Genomic DNA, 21687 nt, shown 5'->3' with positions numbered 1-21687 from the left:
TTTTTTTTTTTAAAATATTAAATTACATCAAAATTCAAAGTAATCACTTTGGTAATCTAAAATACTTTTTGGATGTAACTGTAATTTGATTACCACCAATTTAAAATGTAATTATAACGAAATAGAGTTACTCATATTTTGTATTTTAAATAAGTAACGCATGTATTTCGTTACTCCCCAGCCCTGCCAGTAGGTGGCGTCTTTTGTGTAAGGGAATAATTCACTTTAACCAATTTGTTCAACAGAAATTTAATAGGTTGAATAGGTGGAAATGTAAACTAATATTTCCTACCGACACACTACAGCAAAACATAGAAATAACTGACTTAAAAACATTTTTTAGCTGGTCTCGGTTTAAATTATACTTTTTTTAAAATTATAAAATAAATAAAAAAAACAGAATTGAAAAAGAATAGAGCAAGCTGATGATAGAGGCCGTTTTTGCTTTTGTTAATTGTATAATAAATAAAAAGGAAACAGATAGAATAAAAAAAAAGATTAGAAAAGCTAGTGTTAGTTTTTTACAGAAAACAAGCAGTAAATGAAAAGAGTGTGTAGTGTTTCTTCTCGTACGGTGTATCCGATAGACTATATACACGGAGAGCTATATCTCAGAACCAAATGTTTATTACAGAACACAAGCAGCTCCTGCTGCTAACCCACTTATGCAAGTCATAGTCGAAGTCAGGGGTGGGGAACGTTGATCCTGGAGGGCCGGTGTCCCTGCAGAGTTTAGCTCCAACATTAATCAAACAGACCTGAACAGCTAATCAAGGTCTTCAGGATGCAGTTAGGTCTTTAGGATGCAGTTAGGTCTTTTTTTCCAGGGTTGGAGCTAAACTCTACAGGAGAGTGGCCCTCCAGGATCAACGTTCCCCCCTGGTCTAACTCATCTGACCCTGTAACTCCCTGCAGTCAACCCCAAAGTGGCCCTCTAGTGGAGTCAACATGCAATTACATCATAAATGAAAGTCTAAAAGGGACAATTTTTTTTTGTAGAACAGAATTGTTGTGCTAGAGTTAGAGGGTCAAATGAAGATGGAAGAGATGTGTTTTAAGCCGTTTCTTGAAGATGGCCAAGGATTAGCGCTCCTCTTGTCATTGAAAATAAGTTTGTGAAATACAGTTGTTTTTAGAATAAGAGGCAGGGAAAGAAGAATACACAACGGTGAACAAAGCTACATTTTTACTTTATAATGGGTGGAATTCATTAAATTTGTACAAGCCCATTAAATACATTTCCAACAGAGGAGAAAATGATCAAACAAGACTTTAAGTGCTTTATGTTACAGCACCATGTAATATTACTACATATTAAAAAAAAAAAAGAGAGAGAGAGATACAAATCAGCACACTGAACGCTTTAAAAACAACTGAATTTTATAATGAATGATGCTATGCAGCAGTTTTCTGGCTTCTCTCAATGGCCATTCTCTCCAATCTCTCTGTGTAGAAGCCATTGAAGTCCAGCCTATAAAAAGAAATCTCATTATTCATAGCACCTTTGAGCAGACTGAATTTTAATGAGGGTTGTATAAGCATTTCAAAGGTTTGCGCTACACATTTCTATTGTTAACGCTCAGGCCAGGTTAAATCAGTAAGCACTAATACATGCACCGAGGGAAATTATAATGAAAGGTTCTTTTCACAACTCGCCTGTAGATGATGTTGATCATGCTGTGTTCACAGTCATTGGTGCTGTAAATGCTGAGCTTATCCAAAAGTTCCAGCAATAATGTGCTGAAGTTACTGTCAAACTTGCTGATGGTCGCCTCAAACCCAGAGTCAGACTGTAGAGCATCCACGTGCTCAGCTAGGAACTGGGATCAAGACAAAGAGATGAGATAAAATCATTATTATTTATTTTAATTATTTAATTATAAAGATATAATGTTTTTTTATTATTATGGTGACAGCGATTACACAGCCTGTTTTTAAAGTGCCTCTTTAGTTTTGGTATTGTAAAATAATTGATTCAATGCCAATGACTCACTTTAGAGGTCAGTCTTTTTTTCTCTGCCTCTTCTGTCCGCTCAGCCAAGGCTGAAGAGCGCTCCATAGTGCCGTGCTCGAGAGTCAGGCGCATCATCTCACTGTCTATCTTCATGCTATGAGTGAACCGCTGCAAAACAATCAAAATAAACACTCCCGTATGAGCATGACAGAAATATTGTGAAATATTTTACTATTTAAAATACCTGCTTTCTATCTGAATATATTTTAAAACGTAATTTATTCCTGTGATTAAAGCTAAATTTATCATCATCATTACTCCTGTCTTCAGGGTCACACGATCCTTCAGAAATCATTCTAATATGCTGATTTGCATTTCAAGAAACATGTTTTATTATTATTATTATCAATAAAGTGCCCCTATTATGGATTTTTGAAGATTTATAGAAATTATAGAATACTTTTATTTAGCAAGGATGCTTGAAATTGATCAAAAGTGTTGATAAAGACATTTATAATGTTACGAAAGATTTCTATTTCAGATAAATGCTGTTCTTTCTTTCTGAACTTTCTATTCGAAGAAACCTGAAAAAAATCTACTCTAATCTAATAATAAATGTTTTTTTGAGGAGGAAATCAGAATATTAGAATGATTTCTGAAGGATCATTTGACTGAAGTAATGATGCAAAAAAAAAAAAAATCAGCTTTGAAATCACAGGAATAAATTACATTTTAAAATGCATTAAAATAGAAAACAGTTTAAATAGTAAACATTTCAAAATTGTACCGTTTTTGCTGTACTTTGGATTAAATAAATGCAAGCTTGGTGAGCTTAATTCTGTTCTTCAAAATTCAGAAGAGAATTCTTTAAAAAACAAACAAATCTTACCGTTCAAAAACGTTTGACTGGTAATGTAATATAAAATATTAAAACAAATGATATACATATACAGTAAGATTTGAAAGATAGAATGTGGTTTACAATATTACTGTTTTTGCTGTAATTTTGAGCAAATAAATGCATCCTACGTGACCATAAGAGACCTCAAAACATTTTAAAAAAATCGTACCGACCCTAGAAAAAGCAGGTTTTTCTCAATAATGTCTGTATTTTTACCTGCATGCAGTTGGTGAACATAACACAGACAGACATGAGCTTGGAGAAGATGCGGAGCAGCTCAGGGTTGGTGAGCATACAGTCCTTCAGACAGTTATCCAGGAAGCTGGTGTGATGACACAGCACATCATCAATGTTGGAAGCCTAAAAAAAGACAAGCAAATTAAGAACGTGCTGTGAATTAATTTAAACTCCATTTGTGCTCAGCCAGATCCATCACGATTATTACATAACAGCCTGATTACCATTATTTGAGAGAACCATGATCACTGTGCTCTTTAATTTCAAACCAATAATGGATACTGGCATACAAATAAGGAATTTTAATGGAATTATGTAAGCACTCCAGACATTATACATAAGTACATGTATGTGTATATGTGACCAAATACTTATTTTCCACCATAATTTGCAAATAAATTCATTAAAAATCCTACAATGTGATTTCCTGGGTTCTTGCCCCCCATTCTGTCTCTCATAGTTGAAGTGTACCTATGATGAAAATTACAGGCCTCTCTCATCTTTTTAAGTGGGAGAACTTGCACAATTGGTGGCTGACCAAATACTTTTTTGCCCAACTGTATATACATATATAAATATGTAAAATATCATATATTACATTTTATATTCATTTAGCTTTAAAGGAAATAAAAAATTTTAATGTTTAGTGTAATGTAAAATAAACATGAATTAATGATGCTAGGTGTTTGTGTAATACATTTATACAGTACCATTAAATAACAATTATTTATTTATTAATTAGCAACCAGAGTTTCAGAATCATGACAGCCATATACTGAAGCAATTCATTAAAGAATCACTTATTGACTGGTAAAATCACTGGATTATATGTCATGTACATGGAAATGTTATGCTTGTAACAGGTTGTTAACCCAGAAAGAAACAAGATAAATCTGACTTAAATACGATTAAATATATTATATAAAATGAATTGCTTGTTTTGAAGTCATGAGCCTTAATTATTAAGAAAAAGCAGATGTTTTAATTCATTGACTTACAGATTTCAGGTTGTTCTCCATTATGTGCCATGTGGGCTCATTAACCTCAAACATCATGTAGTACTGAATATTCTGCACAAAGTTGAGCATCCGTTGTCTTAATGCAAAGGCAGCAGCAAACCTACAACATACAAGAGCTACTTAAAAGATGTTCACTTGAAGATACACAGTTCAAGGTCAAAATACATACTTAGTCTCACCATTTAGCAGAGTGCAGTGAATACTGCTTAGCTGTTTTATTGCTGATCCACACATTACAGAGCAGCCTCTCCACATGCTTGCAGTAGAACATGTGTCTGAAGAGCATTTGGTATCTTGTCAGGGCTTTTCTGTACAACAGAACTTTGTGTTAAAGGAGTAGTTCATTTCTGACTGCATAGTGTTTAACGACATTTGGAAATGTGTGACATTTTCAAAAATGCAGTGTATAATGAGCGACATTTCTGATAACGTAGTGTGTAATGTGCGATATTTCCGATTACACGGTGTGTATAACGCACAACATTTCCAATGACGCAGCGTGTAAAGTGCGACATTTCTAATAACAAAGTCTGTAACGTGCAATATTTCCAGTGGAGCTGTGTGTAACGCACAACATTTCCAATGACGAAGCGTGTAAAGTGCGACATTTCCAATTACAAAGTCTGCTACGTGCAACATTTCCTATAGCATATCATATAATGAGCAACATTTCCAATAGCGTCGTGCGTAATGTGCGACATTTCCAATAGCATAGTGTGTACCGTGACATTTCCAATTACAAAAGTGTGCAACATGCAACATTTCCAGTAGAGCTGTGTGTAACGTGCAACATTTCCAGTAGAGCTGTGTGTAACGAGCAACATTTCCAATAGCATAGTGCGTAACGTGACATTTCCAATTACAAAGTGTGCAACATGCAACATTTCCAGTAGAGCTGTGTGTAACGTGCAACATTTCAAGTAGAGCTGTGTGTAACGAGCAACATTTCCAATAGCATAGTGCGTAACGTGACATTTCCAATTACAAAGTGTGCAACATGCAACATTTCCAGTAGAGCTGTGTGTAACGTGCAACATTTCCAGTAGAGCTGTGTGTAACGAGCAACATTTCCAATAGCATAGTGCGTACCGTGACATTTCCAATTACAAAGTGTGCAACATGCAACATTTCCAGTAGAGCTGTGTGTAACGTGCAACATTTCAAGTAGAGCTGTGTGTAACGAGCAACATTTCCAATAGCATAGTGCGTAACGTGCGACATTTACAATAATGTAATGTCCAATAGCAGGTGTGTTATGTGACATTTCCAATAATTTAATGTGTAATGTGCAACATTTCTGATTATACAGTGTGTAACGCACAACATTTCCAATGATGTGTAATGTGCGACATTTCCAATAGCGTGGTGTGTAAAGTGCGACATTTGCAATAACACCGTGTGTAATGTGCGTCATTCCCAATAACGTAATATGCGACAATTCCAATAGCGTAGTGCATAATGTGACATTTCCAATAATGTAGTGCGTATAATGTGCGTCATTTTCAATAGCGTAGTGTGGCATGTGCAACATTTTTGATCATGCAGTGTGTAATGTGCAACATCTCCAATGGCATAGTATATAATGTGCAACATTTCCGATCACACAGTGTGTAATGAGCAACATTTTTAACAGTATGGATTCCTATTTAAATTACCTCTCTTGCTGAAAATTAATCAAACAACACTAAATGAAACTGCACCTTAAGTGCATGGAATACAGGGTTGGAACAACACGAATGAAGGTCAGTTAAATGATGACAAAATCATTTCTTTAAGAAGCACGGGGCCATAGTTACAATCACAAGCTGCTTGAAATAAAAGCTATACTATCATACAGAAAAGCTGTGTACCGGTTGATTATGAGAGAAAGTGGCCACTTGACGATGTAGTCGAAAGAGAAAGCCTCCAGGCCGCTAAGTGACACCTCTGTGGGCTCTGCATAAATGATGGCTTTCTCTTGCTTGGTGTCTATAGCGAGGACACGCAACAGCTGGGTGATGACATCATGGGGCATCAGGTCAATCTGGAAGAGGACAATAATGTTAAATAAAGCAATTTCAGTGATGACCTGTTGCCGGCTGAAATCTTGTCGCGTCACGTCTGATTAGGGCACGCTGTAAGTGCAGGATAACTGGTGTATCGGCCAGCACAACATAGACTAAAGATGCTGAGTAAAATTACCTGTCTTTAGGCAAAAGATGAAACTGAACAATGTGTTTTTCATTTGGATTTCTACAGCAAAAGCAATTGCTCAACACCTGAAATCTAGACTGTTATGCAGAATACACAAACATTCTCTACATATTACAAAGTGCGACTGTTAAAGTAATTGTTGAGAAGACAGATGCACATTTGACCTTTAAATCATCTTTAAAGGGGTCTGTGTTGGCAGTGCTCATTCTCAGCGCCAGCTCCAGGAGAGCCTCCAGCCGTGGAGGAATGATGTCGTCCACCGGCTTCTTCAGTTCTTCCTCCGTCAGGTCCATAAAATGCACGAAAAAGTCTCCTTTATCCATCAAGAAGTAATGTTTGATCGACCTGCACCATAAAATGTAAGAAATTAGGTGATATTGAAAATACCCCAAAATCTTTAAGATTATACCTTTAATCTTCATCATATAAAGCAATCATGTCTCTTCAGAAGATTTGGATTAACTCATTCAATTCATATGGACTGTGTTTACTATGTCTTTACGATCCTTTTAAATAGTCAAAGTTTGGTTATATGGACTTTAAGTGTTTTGAACATAAATGAAAGTCTTGCATTTAGAATGACATGAGGGTGAGAAGTTAAAATAAATAAACACCCATGGTCTGCTGCAGTACTAACAAAAAGTCATTATCCTAACCTTTATTCCGTACATCAAACCAAACAAGCGGACTAGCAATCAGTCTGAATCACTGGTCAGTTGACTCACTTCGCCACACCATTAGCTCAGATTACTTACTCACATACCTGACAGCAGATTATGTCAGATTCTCCAGAATGGTTACCATGTTATGTGTACACACTACGTATGTGGTACACACTACGCCACAGGTGTCAAACTCCTGGAGGGCCACAGCCCTGCAGAGTTTAGCTTCAAGCCTAATTAAACACAGCTAATCAAGTCCTTAAGGCTTATTTGAAAACTACATGGTTTGTGTGATGGAGCAGGCTTGAAATAAACTCTGCAGGGTTGCGGCCCTCCAAGGACTAGGAGTTTGGCACCTCTGCACTACGCTATTGGTATTATGTGTTGCTAGGTCCTTTGTTTTTACATTTATTTGTTCCTAATAACAAAATCTTTTGGGAAAGCTGACATTTGATTTCCTGTTCGCTAGGGTCTAAATACATTTAAACAGTGACACATACATTTTCTATAATATACACTGAAACAGTGTGTATTGTTCAAAACGCTTGACTTGATTTGACATGACTGTGGGAAACACTGCCAGAAAATACAATTTCAAACCCTCAAGTTTTACCTCAGGCGTGAAACGAGCTCCTTTTCCTCCATCAGGAAATCAAGCAGAACCTTACTGGCGTAGTAATATGCTTTTTCGATCTGCTCCACATACGCTCTCTCTTTAAGCGTGTAGAGAACCTCTTTGGCATCTGGACAGGTTACGTCACGACCGCACTCTCGCACAACATTAAGATACTTGCCTGAAATGAGAGAGAAGTTAGGACTGGTTATGAAAATAAAGCATTTAGACACTCTATCCAGCAGGCATTATAATCATTAGAAATTTTTTCAATTTGAAATTTTTTACCACTGCCTTCTACTGATGCCTAAAATGCTGTCTAATTACATTCTGGAAATGAGCTAATGTTTCATAAATTAAAATATCTCACCTGTGTTTAATATCTTATCTGCCATTTTTTGAAGGAATGATGGGATCCTGTGCTGAACGATAGTGTATCTCTGATCCCAGTATTTGTCATTATAATCCTCTTGGATCTTCTCTTTTTGCAGCTCATGCTCCTCAACCATGAATTCGCTATTTAAAAAAAAAAAACATTACCTGATGAAGAGTTTTACACACACACGTAAGCAGGTAAAAGGCCTGGGGATTATTCTAAGTTTGCCATTTGCATTTGGAAGCTGTTACTCTGAACCCACATCATGTGGTCAAAGGAGCTCTCTGTGCAGGTGAAACAGGCAATTGTTAGGCACTCTCCAGGAGGTAGTTGTGTCACTGTCAAAGTCTACAATCATGAGAAGACTTCACAAGAGCAAATACAGAGGGTTCACAGCAAGGTACAAATAAGGCCAGATTAGACTTTGCCAAAAAACATCTAAAAAAGCCAGTCCACTTCTGGAAAAGCATTCTTTGGATGCTGAAATTAAGATCAACCTGTGCAAGAATGACGAGAAGAAAAAAGTATGGAGAAAGCTTTGAACAGCTCATGATCCAAAGCACACAACATCATCTGTGAAACACTGTTTAGCAGTGTGATGGCATGAGCATGTATGGCTTCCAGTGGCACTGGGTTACTGGTGTTTATTGATGACATGACAGCCGGATGAATTTTTAAGTATATAGGGATATACTCTCTGCCCAGATTCAGCCAAATGCAGCAAAGTTTATTGGGTGGCGCTTCATGGTACGAATGGTCAATGACCCAAAACATACAGCAAAAGCAACCCAAGTTTTTAAAGGTAAGAAATTTGAATATTCTGCAATGGCCAAGTCAATCTCCTGATTTCAACTCGATTGAGCATGCATTCATTACACTTGCTGAAGACAAAACTAAAGGCAGAAAGTTAGCTGCAGTAAAGGCCTGGCAAAGCACCATAAAGCAGGACACCCAGTCTCTGGTGATGTCCAGGAGTTCCAGACTTAACCCTTGTGTGGTGTTCATATTTTTGTTACTCAGCCAGTGTTCGTGGGTCTGGTGGACCCGCAGCACTTTTAGGTTTTTAATTCAACACAATCAAAAATTATATGTTAAAATCCTCAACAGATGTTTACTTCATCCCAATTACAAAAAATATAAACAGCATATATGGTCAAAATTTGCCCTTTACCTGTTACATCACATTTATGAATTAAAGTGCTACAACCTTGTGTGGGAATTGGCAGGGGCAGAAACAAAACTCACACTTACACAGACACTCTAACTGACTCTCACACACATATACACACATAAAAACACATACACATACTAATAGCAGGCCCAGACAATAGGAGGACAGAGTGAAGGTACACAGGACCTAAAATTACCACACTTTTATTAGCCCTGGGTCATCGTGTATGCAATATAAGTGTGTGTTGGGGGGGGGGGGGGGGTGTACAGTGAGTGGTCAAATTTGTTCTGATATATGTTCTTCACAGAAAATGAGCCAAGGCCAATGAGTCTGAGTTTGAAAAAAATAATTAATAGTATAATTTTTCTATTGATAAAAAGTGAAAACGGGTCCCACAGACCCGAACATCATACAAGGATTCTCAACAAAATATTAAAAATTTACATTTTATGATTATATTTATTTGTCCAATTACATTTGAGCCCCTGAAAATGGGGGGCTGTGTATAAAAATGGTTGTAATTCCTAAGCATTAACATATTTTTGTTCATCCCCTTAAATTAAAGCTTAAAATACGTCTATTTATATATATTTTTTTCATTCGTTTTTTAACGTCTCATGCTCATCAAGGCTGTATTTATTTGATCAAAAATACAGAAAAAACAGTAATGCTGTGAAATATTGCAATTTCTAATATTGGTTTCCTATTTTAATATACTTTAAAATAGAATTTATTTGTATGATGCAGTGCTGAATTTTCATCAGCCATTACTACTAGTCTTTACTATCACTTGTTATCCATTTAACAATTAAAAAAGTATTAATTTCTTTAAAAAAGAAAAATTTTACTGTCCCCAAACTTTTGAATAGAGTGTATATTGTAACACAAAATTTCTATTTTACATTTTACAGAATACATTTTTTTAACTTTTCATTTATCAAAGAATCCTAAACAAATTATCACAGGTCCCAAAAGATATTACGCAGCTCAACTGTTTCCAACACGGATTATAAATCAGCATATTAGAATGATTTCTGAAGGATCATGTGACATTGAAGACTGGAGCAGCCTTGATAAGCATAAGAAACTTTGTTAAAAAATAAAACTGATCCCAAACTTATATATGAAATATATAAATTAAATACAAATTACTCTAATGTTTCTGGAAATACTCAATATCTTATGTATATAATATGTTTAAGGGTAATTCTTACTGAAAAGCAAAATATATTAACAACATAAAGGCTAAAAAAAATTGACATTAGAAAAAAAATCTAATTTAAAAAGCATTCACAAGAGGATACGAATGGCTCAAAGCCCTGTAGGTCCGGAGTCACATTTTACCTGTATGGGTCTTTAATGATGCCCCTATAGATCCACTTCTCAAGTATTTCAAAGTAGGGGACGCTGGCTGCTTTGGTCAGATAGAGGCATAGCTCTTGAGCCTGGCTGTCTCCGGTATAATTGAAGGTACGATCATGAAGTAGGCTGAGGGTCGAGCCGCCCATACACTCACCCTTGTCAACAGAAGTAGCTACATGAAAGAGACCAAGGAGAAAGCGCATTAGCATGAGCATGTCAACAGTGTTGGCACTACGTGCGGGTGAAGTGAAGCCCCCGAAACACGATTCCTACCAAGGCCCCCTTTAGAAATACAAACGTTTGCTTTGGCGCTGACTCTGTGTCAACAGTAAAACATGCTAGAAACATGCCAGCATTGCGTTAACAACATGGTAACACCATGATAAATCATTCTAGCAACATGCTGAGACATAGCCTACTCGCAACATGCTGAATCATGCTAGCAACAATGTTAAAATGTTAATGTACTAAAGCATGCTAACAACATTAAAACATGCTGCCACCATGCTAAAACATGACCGAAACATGTTAACTATTTTGCAACATTCCAAAACAGTTTAGTTTTAGAAGCAGGTTAGTAACATTCCAATTCATCATAACACTGTGCAAAAACAAGTTAATAATACATTATATTTGCTAGAATCACATTAAAACATGCTGGAGACATTAGAAACATGCTAACAATGTGACAAAACATGGTAAAATTAATGAACATGAAAACATGGCTATTAATGAACATGAAAAATATACTTTGACTCAAAGTATATTTTTACATGCAAAAACTGTAAAAATGAACTTATTACTCCTGTTGACACTTCTAAAATACTAAGTGTAACAGTAACGACACATGCTGAGAGCCTTACCGATGGAGGCCAGGATTTCCATGGTGCGCATGGTGGGCTGTATGTAGAACCAGAGCTTCTGCAGAGAGAGCGTGCCCTGTCTGTGGAGATGCTCCAGCTGCGTCACCAGGATGAGATATTCCTTCATCAGAGTCCTCATAGCTGCAGTCAAGGCATGATTCACCTGACCGTACTCAAACGATGACTTCTCTTCTGTGAACCTGGACACGGAATATGCAAATTAATTGCAAGTAGTTTATGTGAGTCTCAGAAGACATGCGAGCAAGCCATGCAAAATTTGGAATATGAAATATCAATGCTTTTCATAAAATGATTTAAAGGGGTCACATGACAATGCTAAAAATAACATTATTTTGTGTATTTGGTGTAATACAATGCGTTTACATTTTTTTCGTATACTGTACATTATTGTTGCTCCTCTCTGCCCCACCTTTCTGAAATGCGTCAATTTTTACAAAGCTCATCGTTACGCGGTGTGCTCTGATTGCCCAGCTATCCAGTGCGTTGTGATTGGCCGAATACCTGTGATGGCATGTGATGGAAATGTTACGACCCTTACCATATTCGAAAACACACAGCGTCTGACGGCAACAATACTACAGTGAGAGTAAAAGTTACACCTTCTTTCTTTGTGTAAACATTTGGGCGGTGTTATGCAAAACTTCCAACACAGTGATGTAGATATATAGGGGCGTGTTTAAATTAAGTGTTTTAGGAAGCGTGGATGAGTCTTAACTTTTATAAAGAATATCTCTTTGGGTTTGAGACTTTAGTCTTTGCAATTTTATGGATTTTATATATGCACGAATAGCTTGTAACACTCCAAATACAGACGAAAACTTGAAATATGACCCCTTTTATAAAAGCCCTCTGACATTATAAACAAAACTGACTTAATATTGCAATCAGGGTTTGAAATTAACACCACTGACGCACCAGATGCAGGTGAAAAATCGGCCGCGGCAGGTTACACATAAAATCATTAGCCAATTTGGCAGGTTATGAGTCACAAACACATTGCAAATTTGTATGCGTGCACATGCACAAGCTAAAAGCTCCACTCATCTTCAGTCTGTTAAGCATTAAGCATTTTAACTTAATTTCCATGTATGGAAAAATGCTAGAAAATTTAGTTTTCATTTCGGTTTAATTTTATATTTTACGGCATCCGCAAACAAGTCATAAAATGGACGTTCAATGATTCAGAATCACATTTAATAATAAATCAATTTAAATATAAAATGTGATTTTGATCATCTGGATTATTTCTGAAAGTTAAAAGTTAAACATTTTAGAATCCAAAGTGGCTTGTGAGTGAAAAACTTAATTTCAAACTGTGGTAATGTAAACATGTGACTAATATAAATATTAAAGGTCATATTGTTCAACAACCGTGTGATAGTGGAGTAACAGGATGCCACCGGTAATATCCGGTTGACCAGCTCTTTAATGGACATGTCCAGGGAAGGATCCACTATGAAGGAGCGGCTCTGTCTGCCGAGCACAGGCTGAGCTGTGATGTCTCTCCCATCCACACCAATCAGCAAGTAAAGCAGGTCCTCCACCAGAGCTTGTTCCTGTGCAGCCAGCGGCATTGTACCTGTAAATACACATGTTAAAGTCACCATCAAATCAAAACTGACCACTCTTATTTTTTATGTAATTTTACAGTGTTTAATATAAATTCCCTACTCATCAAAGCTCTGATTTTGGAAAGCCATGTCACATACCAATAGCCACCAAGGGATCTCCCACTGGGGTGGGGCTAGTGATGAAATCCCCAATCAGCGCAGGTCGGTCATACACCCAGTTTGGAAACACAGGGTTCGGCTGAGTGGGGTTCTTCTTGTTATGTCGGTCTCTCAGCATTTTACGGATGACCTCAGAAGACTGTAAGGGGGAATGAAATCATTGTAAACTCATGCAATATACAGAATTCAGGATCGGCTTACTGAGTCATGTTTATTAATGAATGCAAAAAAAATAACAGTGTACACTGTGTTCCAAATAATTTTGCAAGTGACTTTTGTAGGATTTCAGTAAAATAAACATTCAGATTCTAGATTTCTTTTCCCCCCAAAGAATGTGCTTGCTTGTTTTTTTCTCATATCTTTTCAGAAAACTATTAACAATATTTAAAAAGTTTAAAGTCGTGACGTATTGTCAAGTATGGTGACCCATACTCGAAATTGGTGCTCTGCGTTTAACCCATCCAAGTGCACACACACAGCAGTGAGTAGTGAACAAATGCACACACACACACACACACACCGTGAACACACACCCGGAGCAGTGGGCAGCTATGCTGCGGCGCCCGGGGAGCAATTGGGGGTTCGGTGCCTTGCTCAAGGGCACCTCAGTCGTGGTATTGAGGGTGGAGAGAGCGCTGTACATTCACTCCCCCCACCTACAATTCCTGCCGGCCGGGGACTCGAACCCGCAACCTCTCGATTACGAGTCCGACTCTAACCATTAGGCCACGACTTCCCCAATATCAGATGGATTTGTTAAATTTCTGAAGATGAAAAGCAGCAAAGTCTTGTGAAAGGCACTGAAGGATCTAAGGATTCTTTGTAGCGTCATTTTATTTTTCAATTGAATCATATAATCATTAAAATTGATATACTCATTTTATTGATTCATTTATCGATTATCTGGCATGAAGGCATGATCTAAAAGCACTGCAAAAAGTCAGGTTTTCCACACACACAAAAATTGTTCTTATTCTAATTTTGATTGAAAAATATCATTTTATAAAATTTAAAAAAGAAAAAAATGCTTGTTTTAGGTTTTGCTTGGGTTTTCCCTATCCCTTTCAATTACTAAATTAAACAGAGGACTAACAGTGCTGTACGTAAAGGGAAGTAAATATTGTAATAGCATTCCACTCACAACAAGGGTGTTCCCTACATTTTAAGATTCATTTTAAACCAGACCTGTGATCACTTTTGTGCATAATGCTTTATCCCTTTGAGTATGGTGTATTTGTAATTGGTATACTGTCACTAGTTGCCTTTGTTTGTACTAACTGCCAAGGGACTATGGATGTAAATTAGCAATGTTGTTATATTAGCAATATTAAAATTTTGTATTTCATACTGATGTTGTTCAATGTCCACTGTATGCATTACATAATATAAACCGTTATCATCTCTTGATGCCAACAGTGCTACTGATACTTTCTGTTCCACTCTGACGTCTTGTTTAGATTTCTGTCCCTTATCTTCCAGGCCCCTTCTGCCCCTTGGCTATCTGATGTTCTCCACGAACATTGTTCTAAACTCAGGGCTGCAGAAAGGGTATGGCGCAAATCACAAAATCCTACTGACTTATATCGATCACTCCTCTCTGACTTCTCTGCTAATGTTTCCACTGCTAAAAGGACACACTATCATGACAAAATTAACAATTCGCCTAACTCTCGCATGCTCTTTAAAACATTTTCCTCCCTCCTTTGTCCTCCTCCTCCCGCTCCTTCATCATTTCTAACAGCTGACGACTTTGCCACATTCTTCATTAATAAAATTACAAACCTCACTGCACAATTTTCCACACCACAATCAAACACATCTTACCAGCAAACATACACTCGTTCACATCCTTCTCTCCACTCTCTGAGGCAGAAGTCTCTAAACTCATCCTTTCCAGTCATCCTACTACTTGTCCGCTTGATCCCATTCCATCTCATCTCCTTCAAGCCATTTCTCTGACAGTTGTACCTGCACTCACTCACATCGTTAACACATCCTTTCACACTGGAATTTTTCCCTCAGCATTTAAACAGGCTCGTATAGACCGGTTTCCCTTCTACCTTTCATTGCAAAAACACTTGAACGAGTTGTGTTCAACCAAGTCTCTGTCTTTCTCACACAGAACAACCTCCTGGACAGTAACCAATCTGGCTTCAGAAGTGGACATTTGACCGAAACTGCCTTGCTCTCTGTTGTTGAAGCCCTAAGACTTGCAGGATCGGCTTCCAAGTCTTCATTACTTATCTTGCTGGATATGTCTGCTGCTTTTGATACGGTCAACCATCAGATGCTCGTCAACCCTATTGAGAAAGGGCATCTCAGGAACCGCATTCCAGTGGTTTGAGTCTTACCTCTCAGATAGGTTCTTCAAAGTATCTTGGAGAGGTGAGGTATCCAAGTCAAAACATCTAGCTACTGGGGTGCCTCAGGACTCAGTTCTTGGACCACTTCTCTTTTCTGTCTATATGGCATCACTAGGTTCTGTCATTCAGAAACATGGCTTTTCATATCACTGCTATGCTGATGACACTCAACTCTACCTCTCATTCCATCCTGATGATCCCACGATAGCTGCTAGCATCTCAGCGTGTCTAACAGACATTTCTTGCTGGATGATGGACCATCACCTTCAACTCAACCTAGCTAAGACAGAACTGCTTGTAGTCTCAACTAACCCATCGCTTCATCACAATTTAACCTTCCAGTTAGGTTCATCAACCATAACTCCTGCGAAAACAGCCAGAAACCTTGGAGGTGTGATTGATGATAAACTGAATTTCTCAGACCACATTGTTAAAACTGCCCGGTCCTGCAGATTTGCTTTATACAATATTAAGAAGATCAGGCCCTTTCTCTCGGAACATGCAACACAACTCCTTGTTCAGGCTCTTGTTCTGTCCAGACTTGACTATTGCAATGCTCTCTTGGCAGGTCTTCCAGCCAATTCCATCAAACCGCTACAATTAATCCAAAATGCCGCTGCAAGATTAATCTTTAATAAGCCGAAAAGAATGCACGTCTCACCTCTGTTCATCAATTTGCACAATAGCTGCTCGCATTAAATTCAAGGCATTAATGTTTGCCTACAGAACCACCACTGGTTCTGCACCCCTTTACCTAAATTCATCACTTCAGACTTATGTGCCCTCTATAAGCTTGCGTTCTGCAAGTGAACGACACATTATTGTGCCATTCCAAAGAGGCACAAAATCACTTTCACAGACTTTTTCATTAAATGTTCCCTCCTGGTAGAATGACCTGCCCAACTCAATCCGAGCAGCTGTATCCTTACTCATCTTTGACCCTCTAACTCTAGCACTCTCTATTCTAATTTTATTTTATCTATCTGTCTTCTTTTTATTTAAAAAAAAACAACAACACACATTTCGAATATATGGCAGTTGTGGCCTAATGGATAGAGAGTTGGACTTGTAACTTGAAGGTTGTGGGTTCGAGTCTCAGGTCCGGTAGGGATTGTAGGTGGGGGAGTGAATAACCAACACTCTGTCCACCCTCAATACCACGACTGAGGTGAGACCCTTGAGCAAGGCACCGAACCCCCAACTGCTCCCCGGGCGCCGCAGCATTGGCTGCCCACTGCTCCGGGTGCATGTTCACTACTGTGTGTACACTTGGATGGGTTAAATGCAGAGCACAAATTCCGAGTATGGGTCACCATACATGGCCACACACCACCACTTCCCCTTCTATCAATTGCATATTTATTCTCTAACTGCTAGCTTTTCTTGTAATATTAACATTTTCTATTCTATCTACTTGTTTCTTATTTTAAAAAAAAACCCCATTAGGTTTCTTGTTGTTTCTATATTCTATCTACTCGTTTTCTTTAAAACAAAAAAAACCTTTGTGTGTACTGCATTAGGCTAACCAATACTTGTAACAGCACTTGCATGTTGTTGCTCTTTTGTTGGTTTTGATTGCTTCTAATGTCCTCATTTGTAAGTCTGCTAAATGACTAAATAAATAAACTAATAAATGAATAAACAAACAGATTAATATCACATTCCTCATACTACCTGAGGCACATTGGAGCTGGCCGTGACATTTCCCAGCTTTTTCCGCAATTCCTCCAGTTCTTGCATGGACATTTTGCTGCTGGTTGTAGGAACGCTGTACGACGTGGTGGTGCTGGACGCTGCATTTGCAGACATTTCTGATCTCTCCTTTGCATTCTGCTGCAGGAACTTCAAAGTCTGAAGAACACAAGCAAAAGGAAAAAATGAAGACACTGACAAATGCATGAGTTTAGGGGGGAATTATGTGAATAATGAGTTTCGTTAAACCTACCTCTTTATCCTCAGTGAGTTTGGAAAGCAGATACACCAGTGGATCGAGGTTGCGTACATTCTTTGACTTCAATTCGTCATATTTCCTCAAGAAGTCTTCAGGAGTTTTGGAGTGTTCTGCCATTTTGACCTGCAAGACATGATAAATTAGGCTCCTGCACTCACAATACATGCAAAAGATGAAACACATAATTCACATTCACCTTAGAACTGTGTGCAGATACTGTAGTGGTCACATAAGCAGTCCTGTTCTTCTGCAGTAAATCAATATAAACCTCAGCACCATCTCCTCCTCGGACATTAAGAAGCCCGAGAAGTTCATTAACATCATGATGAATCCTGAATTCACTCATGACTTCAGATGAAATCAGAAGCTGAAATCATTGAGAAACGAGAGCAAGCTCCATGAATCAATAAATACAGCAGCTACACAAATGACACTACATCTAGAGCACATCATTTGCTGATAAATAAACGCCAAAACCATGAAAAAGTACAAATTAATCAATGGGTGTTTGTTATTATTTATGTAGATAACTTATATGTGCAACTAGCCATCGGCCCATTTGCGTTTACACATGTTGCATGATAAAATAAAACCTCTTATTTACCTATAATTATAGAATATGTTATTTTACCTCATAGAAGTCTAATTATAATAATCCGTCTGAATAACACCTGCAACATCTGTTGATAAAATACCAGGGAAACTGACAACAGCACAAGAGCAGGAAGTCAGAAAATGTACATTTGTCCGCCAAAATGATTATTTTTCAAAATAAAAGCCTTTCCTGCTACCCGTCAAATATAAAAGACGATCTGTTTTTTTTTTGTTACAAATATATAGAAATAAAGATTTATAGCCTACATTTTAAAAATCAAATATAAAATACAATCAGTATAAACATTTACGATTATTTGAAAAATGTTTTGATTTAGATTTGTTTAATAGCAATACTAGCTACTACCAGGCTACTCCTACTACTACTAATAATAGTAATAAAAGTAAAATAATAATAAAAATAATGATGATGATTATTAGGCTATTATGTAAAATAATTAGTTATTTAACACATAGTTCCATGGGCCAGTTGGATAAACTTAGCCTCAAAGATAGTTTAGAAAGAAACCAAAATACAACATCTTAGGAATCCCACTGCTAATGTTCAATTTGAACTTCCAATTTTTACCTCAATTGCCTCGGAGCCTCAGTTCAATCAATCACTGTATTGATTCTGGAGACGGTAGCACATCTGGATAATTTGAGTGTGCTGTGAATAGAACCCTGTGGTGATTATCAGGAGACGTCACACTGTTGTCTCTAGTAAATGAAAAATGTAAAGCATACCCATTAAAAACAGATCCAGACAATTTGTCTCTCTGGCCAGGCCTTCCAACCAACCCCAGTCAGCTCTCAGTTTGCACTCTGGTGTTATTCTAGAGAACGCAGATGTTTCAAGCCGGAAGATTACTCATGTCAGTGATTCTCCTCTAACGCCCAGCATTTGCAGTAGCTCAGCACAGCACAGCTTGCCAGGATGATAAACACAATAAATGACTCACCACTGAAGGTATTACCGTGTGCCATCTCACCAATCTAATCCAAATATCTTGTGGCGCTTTCAAATGGAACCTTTGAAGAATAAAGTGTGAAAGAAGCAGGTGGTGAATGAAAAATAGAGAGGGTGGCTACTCAAGCCACAAATAAACTGGAAACTGTCAGTGCATGGACAGTGCTGTTGGTTTATGATTTGAGGTCACTAGTCTGGGGAATGAGACCTGCATCTATAGAGATGAAACCGGATCACTCAACAGGAAGTCACAGCAGAAACAACTGATTCCATTTCACTTGACCGCAGTATTGTGCTTCTCTAGAGTCCTGGTTCAAACAGAATGAGACTCCTACACTGTGGTTTTTGACACTGAAACATAAAGATGCATAACACATTTGCCTTATTTTTGAGGGACAGTTTTGAGTGCATGTTCAACCTCGGTATAGTCAGTTTATGTCATGGCAAGTATGAATTCTCATAATGCATCATACATCATTCACTCCCATTCAAAATGTCTTGTTTTCACAAGAATGTACATTTTCATACTTTCATTACAGTTGTACAGGAATCGCATTGGCAGCAAACTGTTCTAGAACAAAACAACTGTGACAGTGTCTGGACAGATACTGTTTGCTGTAACATCTTTAATTTAGAAACAAACATGATTTGAAACACACATCTTGCATTATTTTCTACTGAATTATAATGTTCTCATTACATATTAAAATGATCTTGTGTTTTTAAATATCGTATATATGGAAAGGAAATATTTACAACTGAGATCAGGTTTTGATTTGAACAAATGATCAGTTTGGATTTTATACGAAATGTTTTGAAAATGTACACTTTGCATGTAAAAATAACCAAAGCGAATAAAGAAACATAAAATCAGTTGGATTAAACAATGAACGAGAAAAGAAATAAAATCAAATGTTTGAATAGTAATAATATTATGAAAGGCAGTTACTATGAATGAAATGTTTATACAGACTGAACACTTGTTTTGTGTAGTGAAAGGGATACTTTTTGATGTGTATTGTAGCCTATACTAACAAAACTGAAAACATGCTGTTTGTTTGGATGATCAGTTGTAACATTTGAGTAATAAGAGTTTTACAAATGTACCACTTGGATGTGAAAACTGCATCAAAATAATTAAAAAACTTTTGAAGGTTAGTTTGAGGTCATAAATCTTGTGTAGTTTGAATACTTGTGTCACATTAAAACAGATGTTTTGAAGAATGTTGGAAACCAAACAGTTGACTGTAGCCAATGACTTCCATATAGTATGTTTATAGTATGTAACATTCTTCAAAACGTCTTCCTTTGTGCTCAGAAATGATGATTAAAAAAAAACACACACACCCAAATATTTTATTTTTTTCACATTAGATGCACTTTAGTTGTTAAAATTCTTTAACAACACTTCATATGCAGATATATGGTCTACGCAACATAGTACAGAACTAACAATACGATATTCATATTACAGACATGTTGCAGATGTAGGTGTTATTTCAGAAACACTTTGTCAGTCACTGCACTATGACCAAAGTTACAACACTGTCTTCTAGCACTGGCTAGACTGTCATTTTCCTCACAAAATTACTGCAGCAGAAATTGATATGAGCCAAGATGCCAGCCTGTCATTTGCAATTTGCCCGTGAAATTATTTGCTGTTCAGGGAAATCACATTTCTGACACCAACATTTAAAATCAAATTGTCAATATCTTGCAATAAACTGCAAATAGAGAGTTTCCTATAAAGCTTCTCAAAATCTAGTGCAGATATATTGCTTTGCGAAGATTTTTCTATTTATAAAATTCAAGTGTTTTAATTTAAAAAAATCTTTCTGCTAAACTCATTTTACATTTTAACAGTAATTTTCTTTTTTTGAGTAATAAGGTTAAATTTACATGAAGTATCATGAACTAAAAATAAATATTTACAGCATTCATTTTTTTTTGTTAATGTTAATTTATGCATATTTTAACATGTCATCATGTATATTTTAACACTAATTAATTTATTATGAATAACAGAATTAACAATAAACACTTGTATATATTTATGTTATAAATATTCATCATTAAAAAATTAAATTGTTGTTCTTTGTTTTTTTTTATGGTACCTAATTCATTAAATTAATGTTAATAAATTGAACCTTAAAAACTTTTATTTTTGAGCACAGACCTGTTCTTGCACTCTAAGAAATTACCACTGCATTAATACAGGCGTTTCACCTGTGTTTTGAAAATGGAAAAATGTCTTTGGAGCAAATTACAAGTACCTTTTCCATGTTTTTTTTTCTTACAGTGCCCAATTTAAATCTTTTCATAAGATTTTACCTTAGTCCCTCACGTTGCTGCAGTGAATGCTGCTTTTAATAACATAAATGTTATCGACAGGAAAATGTAGGACATTGCATCAAACAAGTTTAATGAAGTCATTTAGCCAGTGATTAAAACACTATTTGTCAAGCATGACAGTTTTATTATTAATATCAGCAGAACACAATAAGACAGTAATTCTGTAATTCATCTGAGAAAAATCATCTCTGTGACCATTAAAATGCAATGAGCTTATTGAGTGGGGGACAAACTGCACAACTGCAGTGCATTTAGATCCGGCATTGCTTTGTGATGTAGGTAAAGTAACAAATACGTGGGCTATTTGTTGCATCAGTGTTGAATATTGTCAAATAAATGTGCTTGCAAGACGGTG

At 36.9% G+C, this 21687-nt stretch overlaps 1 protein-coding gene across 1 annotated transcript; it reads right to left on the bottom strand.

Annotated features, from left to right (window-relative positions):
- Positions 1-1168: 1168 nt before the first annotated feature.
- On the bottom strand, positions 1169-18165 carry LOC306857347 (gamma-tubulin complex component 2-like). Its single transcript, XM_079397253.1, has 18 exons — positions 18048-18165; positions 17613-17783; positions 17411-17539; positions 17140-17316; positions 13082-13241; positions 12744-12951; positions 11352-11551; positions 10471-10660; positions 7950-8095; positions 7580-7760; positions 6469-6649; positions 5962-6134; positions 4291-4419; positions 4091-4211; positions 3072-3215; positions 1994-2122; positions 1657-1820; positions 1169-1471 (listed from the first exon to the last, which is right to left on the bottom strand). Exons 2-18 carry the CDS (start codon positions 17760-17762, stop codon positions 1396-1398), a joined length of 2658 nt encoding a protein of 885 aa, XP_079253379.1. The 5' UTR covers positions 17763-17783; positions 18048-18165; the 3' UTR covers positions 1169-1395.
- Between the last annotated feature and the right edge of the window lie 3522 nt (positions 18166-21687).

The sequence above is a fragment of the Barbus barbus genome (assembly GCF_936440315.1).
Source record: "Barbus barbus genome assembly, chromosome: 38".
Lineage (NCBI taxonomy): Eukaryota > Metazoa > Chordata > Actinopteri > Cypriniformes > Cyprinidae > Barbus > Barbus barbus.
The sequence above is the reverse complement of the archived record's forward strand: the minus strand, read 5'-3'. Positions and strand labels throughout refer to the sequence as shown.

What these genes read in the sequence shown, in the direction of transcription:
- LOC306857347 (XM_079397253.1), bottom strand. Translation starts at nt 17,762, where the DNA reads ATGAGTGAATTCAGGATTCATCATGATGTTAATGAACTTCTCGGGCTT. An exon ending in CCAGCTCCAATGTGCCTCAG is followed by an intron (nt 13,242 to 17,139) that starts GTAGTATGAGGA and finishes TCCCCCTTACAG; the next exon opens with TCTTCTGAGGTCATCCGTAA. An exon ending in AGATCCCTTGGTGGCTATTG is followed by an intron (nt 12,952 to 13,081) that starts GTATGTGACATG and finishes GTGTATTTACAG; the next exon opens with GTACAATGCCGCTGGCTGCA.